Genomic DNA, 9,807 nt, shown 5'->3' with positions numbered 1-9,807 from the left:
AGCGATATCTCAGAACGTGTGAGGAACTGGTCCAGGACGCCACAGATATTTGTTCAACTTTATTGAGAGAAAAAAATATAATGAAACAAAGTAACCACTAAGCCATTAAATAAGAGAGCTATTAGTTGATCGATCAGCCATTGGTAGCTGTGAATAATGTATTCAGTGCAAAAGGGAGAGAACCGAGCTATGGATGATGGATTAACTAACAGCTCTCTGTTCTAAAAACCCCAGAAAAAAAGAAAAAAAAAAAAAAAATTGGACATATTTGCTCTCAACAATCCTTCAATTTTAACTCAGCAGCACAGAAACCAACATTTGTATTTGTATCACCATGCACATTTTTTTTTCTCTATGTAATTTACCCACAGATATAGCTGAGATAATTCTTCATTTAAGTCAGTTGGTTAAAGAGTGTGTATAGTAATAACAGTCCTCAGCTTCCCAAGAAGCTGTCACTTGAGAACCTTGTTTATGTTTTGGCAATGGCACCTTTAAGCTCAGTTTAATATGGGGTTGTTCCACCAAGTAGGACCAACAAGTTACCTACCACCAAATTCAAAGGTATGTAATTATGTATTTTAGGAGCATGAGACCCTCCCATAAATCGTATTTCAATGATCTAGTTTTATAGCTTTTCATCTTGATAATCTTGCTTAGTGGAACGTGGCCCCCTAGGAGTAGAATAGTTCACACGGGTACATGCTCTGTGGAGAGGAGTTTAAAGCCCTCGCCATCTTTGAAAGAAAATGAGGTTAAAAGCATGTGAATCAATTTAGAAAGGGTCAAGAAACAGAAGACTTGCTGATGTGAGGGGTTGTGACCATAAGGGGACAAAAAGAAAACCAAAAAAATTCTAGAATGTTTATTCCAGCTAGTGTGAATGAGGCGGCCCTGACCAGGGCATCACATGGCATACTTCTGAGTCCATTCCTTAGCTGTTTTCTCATACCTAGAAAGAAAAGAAATGAAAGGCCAATCACAATCACCCCAGTGATGATGCAGGATTATTAAAGATGCAGTGGCTGTAGGAACACTAAGTTGTAGAAGAATTGAGTTGCATAAAAGGGCTCCAAGTCAAGCAGCTCAAACACAACATCCAGATAGGAACGGATGTGTTTCGATTCACAGAGTCCCAAAACAACACCTCACTTCAATTATCCACACACACGTGATCCATTAAGCAGACGCTTTGACGTCAGGTTGTCAATGACTGAATAACCACTACCTTAGACTGGTACCCGTCTAAGCTTGAACGCATGCTTTTGCCTGTTGACAACACACTTTGTATCATGCTTAATAAGTTACAAATAATAACAGGATTTTGTTATTGTGAGAATGCTTCACACACGCGCAAGAGATCCACACCGCTCCTGCTGTGATGCCCTTCTCAAACACCACCCAATCAGAACGACCTTTCACACACAGTACAAACCAACCGTACAGCAAGGCAAGCTTGGAAGCAGATTTGTCAACGCAGCAAACTCAGACAAGCCCCGCTGGGTTAGTTTAAGGGCCTAAGGAATCAATGAAGGCAAACCCAGTCGTTCTCCAAGATGCAGGCTGCTCTTACCCCTACAGCATAGCATACTTGTCTGTCCACTCCCTCGCTAGTCTATTGTACCTAGCATGGAGATGACATGCCTAGTTACAGGTGTGACTAGGTCAATGTTCAGGTGTGACATGTCATTCGGCTTATCCAGAAACTGCCGCCCCAACCATGACACGGAAAACAAACTAAACCAACCAAGTCCCTCCTCGGCGTGAATAAAATGATACTCTGTATCTCAAAAAGACCATTGAAACCATTATCCTAACAAAATATTTCATGTTACAAAGCAAGATTTGGATCCAGATGTGAGGAAAGGGGGGGGGGGGGGGCTGCTGAGGCGGCGTACTCACTTGGGCGGGTCTGTCTTGTAGATGCGTGCTATCTCTGGCACGAGGGGGTCGTCAGGGTTGGGATCACATAGGAGGGAACAAATGGACAACAGTACTGGAGGAGAGGGAAGCAAAAGAAGGAAGCAAAAGGACATGTTTTGATCAGGTCATACATAACCCTGTAATACATAACCCCAAATGCATTCCCCATCTCCACACACACACCTCTATCGATCGAGATATATCTATAGCTCTATATATAGTTAATTTTTTACATTCAAGCAGCCACTGCGTCTAGAGATATGCATCTCTTTTATGTAAAGGTCATGCATTTCCAAACACTTTGCATGTTGGCGGTGGTAACCAAATGAAGTGTAATAGACTCTAGACACTGTCTTACAGAGTACAAACATTGGAGGGTCCATCTCCAGATGAAAAACACTCCTTACCTTTAGAAATTGTTAGGGCAGGCGACCACTGTGATCTTAGTATATCCAAGCAGATGCTGCCATTACTGTTGATGTTAGGGTGATAGATTCTTGTAGTGAAGGCAACCTGAGGACATAAAAAGACATGGTCACGCTGAGCAACAAGAAAAACGTGTAATAAGCATCTATAAAAGACGACATTTTGTTTCTGTCGAGTTGGGCATTTTGGCCACGATTTATTTATTTTGGTTAAAGAAAAACCTGCAAAACATGAGGAAGGTATGTCGTGAGTTATATGTTACTGCCAAGTTATCATTGGCAAAAACGTGCATGTCTGTGACTTAACACTTGATATACATGGAGTGTACATGTAGTGTGCATGCTTGTATACTGGTTAGGTAGAGGAATCCCTTCATGGAAGGCCCTCCTTACCTTAGGTGGTTTGAAAGGGTAATCTGTAGGAAAATGAATAGTCAGGAAAAACACGCCTCCTTGGTAAGGGCTGTCGTTCTGAAACACAAACATGACGTCTCACAGAGAGAATCACCACTTCTCGGAAACATTCATTTCCATTTTTATGGCTAAGAAAATGAGGCTGGCAGGTCACAACCATCCTGGGAGAGGCTCGAGGACGGAGATACTTTACGAATCTAGATTGAGAGCATGGAGGAAGTTTTTCGGCCGTTCGTGACACAGATTAATCGCCTCTGCCACATCGTACTTACAGGCCCCATGATCGTCGCTTGCCAGTGAAACACTGCCAAAAAAGAAGCACACAGCAATGGCTGGGATTAGTTTGATGCATGGTGCGACACAGTCGGGTCCACACAGCGACACAGCAGGGTAGAAACCCAGACTAAAACAGGCCTTACTGTCGTCTCCCACTGGGCCAGCAGAACACTGGGCAGGGGGATCCCGTCCAAAGTCCACCAGCTCCTGAATGAAGAAAACCACAACCCTACATTTACATTACATTTACATTTAGCAGACGCTCTTATCCAGAGCGACTTACAGTAAGTACAGGGACATTCCCTCCGAGGAAAGTAGGGTGAAGTGCCTTGCCCAAAGACACAACGTCATTTGGCATGGACGAAAATCGAACCGGCGACCTTCTGATTAATAGCCCGATTCCCTAACCGCTCAGCCACCTGACCCCCATAACCCTGACATTAGCACTGTGTCCCTCTCACAAAGAAAAGTATGTTTCACATCATGGCACACCATCCTACAAAGCAGAGGGGATATGCCATAGGAATGATTCATTGTAGGAGTTTCCCGTTTCAAAGTATACTTGTAGCAGGTGGACTATGTGTGGTGATAAGGAATCCACATTTGACACATGAGGGTTGGTTACGTATGTAGCTGGTGGTGCAAAAACAAAACAAGCCATAGAGGCAGTTCAACTTGTTGGCCTGGTTTGACAAGGAAGGGCTGGAAAAAAAGAGGAATACATTTTTGTCAACACCAGCTGCCAATATCCAGGTTAAAAACTCACAACCCAGGTGTTGTGAACCGAAACACTCAAATATGGATTTGTTTAATAATCCAGACGAATGGACAACTACAGCACCAAAACAACATAACAAAAATAAACTGCTTAGACAACTATAACACAGTAAAATAATTGTGTCAGTCTGAGTAACATCAAGAATCTAAACAGTACTTGAGGCCTTGTAAACAGCAGGGAGAGGTGAAACCAGAAGATTTTCCTGTACCTGACTTTCACAGATTTCACTCAGTGGTCCAAGTAGGAGAGAATAAGATACTTGAGAAAACTAGGCCCAGTTAAAGTCATCTGAGTGTGCGCTGCTTCTGCAAACGGGGCCAGTTGTTGTAGCAAGGTGCAAAGCTAAGCTAGATCGAAGCATCACAGCTGTCAATACTGTCTGCTGTAGACAAGCGGACCTTACTGCGACATCAACCTCCTTTCCTGCAACTGTAACCGAGCTTTGTGGTAACATTTAGTTTGCAAGAAACTAATGATGTACTGCGTTGACCACATTAATCTTAAATGTGTATAAATGGGCCTTGAAAAGTAGGTGAATGAACTGATCCCTTTCACCGGATAAAGAAAAGTTCATCCCTCGTGACAGCTAACAAAATCACAAACGTACCTTTCCATCACAGGTATGCGTTATGTCTACATTTGAGTCACATAAATAGGGGTTACAAAATCATCCGCTGGCAAGTTCAGAATGCGTGTATTAAGCGTGTGCACACAGCAATTTTATTACCGTTACAGTATGTAAGCAGAAGGCTCTACTTCAGAAACAATGTATATTTTTATGCTGACGCTTTCTGGACAGTTGAGAAACATCCACACCGAATGAACACGCTTCCTTTCATGACTGCAACATTTCCAACTGGGAAAGTCGACTGTAATTGGGTAAATACACTGCAAGCTAGGGTTAGCTAGCTCACCCTTAAAGCCTACTGGTGTTGGTTATTCTCACAATACACTGAAAATAAACTACAATTGAATCTACCTGAAAATGCTCAACGATCAAGCAACATGAAACAGACTAACAGTATAGGCTACCGTTCAAAAGAATCGGGATTGTAGTAAATAACATAACACACGATAAATAAATATTTTGATATAACTGCAACGAAGTCATACATTATAGCTATATACCTTCAGTCCCACCAACAATAGTTAACTAAGAGAAACTGAGTGTGCCTGTTTATAAAACAAGTCAATTACGAATTTTGACACATAAGCTAGCTGCAGACTAGCTTAGCATTGCCACACCGTCCACACACGAGTCTACCTTTCAAAAGCTACTACGCTAGCCAGCTTACGAGAATGTACTGAAAGGGGCATGTTTAACATTTAGACTGTAATGACTTAAATATAAAGCCAATCAACACACTCTTACCTTGTGAATGCGTTTTAAAGCCATACTGCCAGTGTGTGTGGACCAGTTGCCGAAGAGGAAAAGCCAAGAGCCGCTGGGTGATGCTTGCTAGCTCACGACCATCTAGCGGTTAGCTTTGAGGCTGCGAGGTAGCTTGATAGCTAGCTTGGAAGCTACACAAACAACTTCGATGTTGGCACTTAATAAAATCGTGTCAATTGATTCTTATTTTATTGTAACTGCCTTTTATAGTACGATACGAACCGTTTCTAACTTTACTGGCTAGCTGGTGTTTTTTTTCTCGGCCCTTGTTCCCTACCCGGAGTTTGTGCGCACTGTCAAGATACTGGAACTGCTCAAAATGTCCACTGACATTGAGTATAAACGACACTTTCGCCTCTCGAGGCTCAAACGCACACCAGTGCGTGAAAAACTCGAGCGTGGCGTAATTGATCATTTGTAGGCACCAGCACTAACTGGGAGGACACGTTTTTTCCAGTTGCATAAAATATCGTTCAGATTTCAGAAATATTTCAATGTTGCCTTAGTCTCGTAACGCTAGTGCTACGTGAAAAAAACCATTGAGCAATGATTTTAAATGGCATATCAATACACAATTGATGTGTCATTTATTCAAAATAAACAGTTGAATACAAAGGTTAACTCTTGTCATTGAGAAGGCTATATTTTATCTTATAAATTAATGAATGCACCAAAGCTTGCAAGGAGGAACCAATTGAAGAAAAACTGTTGGAGTTTGGAACTGTTTTCCATGTTCCAATGAAAGCCTTGGTTTCACTATTCACTGGCATAGGCTACAGCTTGATTAGTGACACTACAAATCAACTTCAGACGGTTTTTACTTTATTAAAGAGTGGTTTAAGTGTCTACAATTACAGGACAGTTTGTAAAAATGATTACAGTTGCTTATCTTGTGTTGCTTCTGGTAATTGTATCCGGTAGGTGCACTAATAGCATATGTCTTGTTGTTGCAAATGTGTAGGAAACATTACGTCAGACAAAATCGACTTCAGCTATAACTTGTTTTCTGAAAACAGGAACGTAATTATTTATTTGTTTCCCCCAGAGTTAAATGTTATAAAAGGTTATGACAACATTTTTCCAGTTGACGAGGTCTCAGGTAGGAATTAAGTTATATGATCGAACTTTTTAATCTTCAACATTGTAATATACTATAGGCTACAGCAGATGATTAGGCTATATAATTAGCCTATATGTTCTAACCAACATTTTCTTGTTCAACCTTAATTTCGTATTTATTCTGCTAAATATAATGCAACCTGATTACATTTATTTTGAAGTGCAATTTAATCAAGCAAAATCATTGTTGTGCAAATCACACAGATTGTAAAACAAGAGTTCTTGCAGCAGCCCAGAAGAAATGTAGAACTAACAAAGGTACGAGCATATACAAATTAATATTTTGTAGCAATGAGGTCGGACTGTTCATAGGTAGGCTACTGTATAAGCATGCTTTTTTCTGCTGATGACGTAGAGAAACTTTTACGTTTGTAACTAATGGAAAGTAGGCCTACTCAATGCAAGGGAATTTATAGAATGTGAAATCCCAGCCACTCCAGAACACAAATGAATAAAATGGGAATACATCATTTTGACAAACATTATGTATATTTGATTAATTTATTTCAGTCTGTAAGGACGGGAGTATCGACATGATTCAAGAATGTGGAGTTTTGGGATATAATCTCATTTTCCAAGACTCGAGTAAGTAAGGCTGTTTGGTTGATTGCTTTTTTAGTACATTACAATTAACTTTTAATTTGTTTTTACGACATAGGCTAATTGTGTTATACATGTTATCATCATGATATATTACATATTCAACACTTTGAGACCTCTTAAAAAAGCGATCTTAAATCAGCCATGATTCAACAGCATTTAGCTGAATTTACATAATTTTAAAGTGGCATACTGATGGTATTTTCCTTACAGCTTATGACTTGAACAGTGACTTTGAGGTCCATGGTAGGTTTGCATCTTGTCTGTTTTTATAACAAGCTGCAAATTGACGATATAAATGTCTGCTTGTAGGTCATAACGTAAAGGCTATTCGCCATTCCAGTCGATTTTTCATCATTTACATATAACAACAAGTTCAAATAGGCCTATATTGTCATCAGCACAAAACCAAGTTCTTGGAATTAAATGTTTGATTGATGATTCCAATTAGGATTTAAAGCATATGTAAAGTATTCATTTATTTTTACAACAAAATTAAATCAGCTATTAATCATTTGAATTGAAAACGTTGGTTCATTTTAGATGCAGCTCATTGTGCTATCAAGAGTTGCATTGAGGGTATGCAAAGCAAAGCCAAAAATATTGTTGATCTGAACTTGTCTGGTAAGTATTGTACAACTGTGTACAGAATTAGTTTTGAAACTATCACAAAGTTTGAAAACTTTAGTGAGTTTACATCTGCATTTTTGTACTGTGACTGAATTGATGTAGTTGATTTAACATAGTTTAAGCACACATGGAAATATATATTTTTCTTCTATATTATATTGGTATGTTTTACCGTGCTCTGCTTGGCTATGCAGTATGTGTAGGTAACTAAGGGCTGGAGTTCATGTCTTAATTTACATTATTCTGTTTAGACAGAATATGAATACTTAAACAATGTAATTTGTCTTTTGCCCACAGGCATTGCAGACAGTTTACACTCTTGTCTGGTTGCAGTGAAGGACTGTGCCAAGCCCAAGATTAAATGGCATAAATATGAGCTCTAAGGATTTGGTATCTATGGCAGCTATGTTATTATGGACACTTTATTGAGGGAAAACTCATTGTCTAGATATGTTTGTCCTTAAGTGAAAGGTGGATTTGATCATTGTTCTTTCATTATATGACCACTAGGTGACAGTCTTTGCGTTCATATTTCACAACCATTAAAACTGAACTTGACATTTACACAAAGACAATAATTACCACAATAATAAAGAGATCATTTGTAATCATAATACTTTTAATTGTCTATGTTATTAAATCAAATATCCTTATATATTATATCCCAGCCACAGGTTTGTCTGGTGACAGTGAATCTAGAAGGATCTACATGCAGCTGTATGAGAAAGACCTCATCATCAAACTGCTATGTCATTCATCGTTTTCAGGTTCAAGTCTTGGAACTGGGTTCACAACACAGTAAACTCAAATTCCCAATTCCAAAAACCCAAGTTAGAAGTAAATGTTTAACAAAGTGAATATCACATACAGGTGTTCATACATGTAGGTACCACCATTATTGGTTAATAAAGGTGAAATCGAAGTTTATTGTAGACCCAAATTTACAACACACAAAAGAGTTGTGAATACTTATATGTTATGTTATGCCAGGTTGCTTTGCGTTGTCTTGTCCAAAGAATTTCAGTGCCCAGTCTGACCCTGTGTTGTTCTGTGCATCTGACAATAAATGACTTGTTGTTGAAGAGTTATAACTAAAAGTTTAACAAAGTGAGTATTGCATATGATGTTAATTTTTGTAGGTTAAGACAGAGGGAAATATGTTTTAAGAATGTGAGCCATCAAGCATCATTTAACATTATAAGTAGTAAATATTAGCCTGGGGTGTTTCATTGATCTGGGGATTTCCATACTTCCTCGTACCTCAGAGGTCTTTAAGAGAAGTATGTGTTTCAGACTACATTATTGCACAGCTCCATCTTGAGGATGGCGCTGGCAAAGTCAGACATACTGGCCCTCACACTGTGTAACCTTCCCTCATGGTTGATCTGTGAGCCGGCCTTACTCCTTGCAAAACCTTCAACAGGATAATTATAGTACATTGCATCAAACAGATTGTTGTCACAGGCACAGCCACTTTCAAAGATGCCCACAGCAAACCAGTTACTGAACACGTTGTAGTCATAAGGCACAGAGAACATGATGGCTAAGGTCTCTTTGTACTTGATATTTTGCATCTCGTGAAGTTCATAGGTCAGAACACCAACGCTGCCTCTAAGGGATTGATTAGTTTTAACAAAAGAGCAGACTTGACTCTCCATTGGCTTGATTGAGGACGTTGGACTGATGCGGTTTCCACCACTTATCAGAAATACCCTAGTGAGAAAAACAAAACCACACATTTTTTCTTCCAAAATGTAATGGAAACATTGTCAGTAGTTCATGGGAAAGACTATGGCTCTGCTTACTGTGGGTCGGTCAGAATGTGGCAGTTTGTTTTGTTCGTGATGTGAATGGTGACACTCCTGGTGCTAATGCTAACTGGCACGGCCTCAACCAAGTTTGACATTTTATGATTCCAATATGTGTCCTTTACTTCCTACAACACAAACACAAAACATTTCGTTGTAATTATCTCTCCATTACGTCACTATCTGCACAATGTATTGACATTGTAGCCTATGTGGCCTAAGTTGTTTGTTTGTACACAGTACTGCATTGGCATTATAATACGTTTTCATGCTTTGCAAAGCGCCGTAAAAATAGTGGACATTGTGAGTGCAGAAGATAATAACGAACTAATCAAGGAGGAATTACAATAAAACCCAGAAAGGATAGGTTTACATCAATCAACTCTTCAAAGGAAGAAGTTAATACATTTATCTTGGTGATCAACTAGTCCCATCGCTTGT

General features: G+C 39.4%; 1 protein-coding gene across 2 annotated transcripts; it reads right to left on the bottom strand.

Annotated features, from left to right (window-relative positions):
* Nucleotides 1-44: 44 nt before the first annotated feature.
* LOC124471050 (ubiquitin-conjugating enzyme E2 D2-like) lies at nucleotides 45-5,845 on the bottom strand. Of its 2 annotated transcripts, XM_047025365.1 has the most exons (8): nucleotides 5,189-5,845; nucleotides 3,182-3,245; nucleotides 3,035-3,066; nucleotides 2,742-2,819; nucleotides 2,331-2,436; nucleotides 1,903-1,996; nucleotides 1,574-1,624; nucleotides 45-952 (listed from the first exon to the last, which is right to left on the bottom strand). In XM_047025365.1, the coding sequence occupies exons 1-7, from the start codon at nucleotides 5,210-5,212 to the stop codon at nucleotides 1,576-1,578; spliced, it is 447 nt and encodes a 148-aa protein (XP_046881321.1). In that variant the 5' UTR covers nucleotides 5,213-5,845; the 3' UTR covers nucleotides 45-952; nucleotides 1,574-1,575. The 2 variants fall into 2 exon arrangements, with proteins under 2 accessions (XP_046881321.1, XP_046881330.1); XM_047025374.1 differs by lacking the exon at nucleotides 1,574-1,624 and having other exon boundaries at nucleotides 5,189-5,843.
* Between the last annotated feature and the right edge of the window lie 3,962 nt (nucleotides 5,846-9,807).

This window comes from Hypomesus transpacificus, chromosome 1 (genome assembly GCF_021917145.1).
Source record: "Hypomesus transpacificus isolate Combined female chromosome 1, fHypTra1, whole genome shotgun sequence".
Classification (NCBI taxonomy): Eukaryota; Metazoa; Chordata; class Actinopteri; order Osmeriformes; family Osmeridae; genus Hypomesus; species Hypomesus transpacificus.
This window is presented reverse-complemented; position numbering and strand designations above follow the sequence as displayed.

Coding starts and splice junctions, on each gene's coding strand:
- LOC124471050 (XM_047025365.1), bottom strand. CDS start 5,212: ATGGCTTTAAAACGCATTCACAAG. Junction 3,067..3,181: donor TGGCCCAGTGGGAGACGACA/GTAAGGCCTGTT, acceptor CTTTTTTGGCAG/TGTTTCACTGGCAAGCGACG. Junction 1,997..2,330: donor TGCCCTAACAATTTCTAAAG/GTAAGGAGTGTT, acceptor CCTCTCCTCCAG/TACTGTTGTCCATTTGTTCC.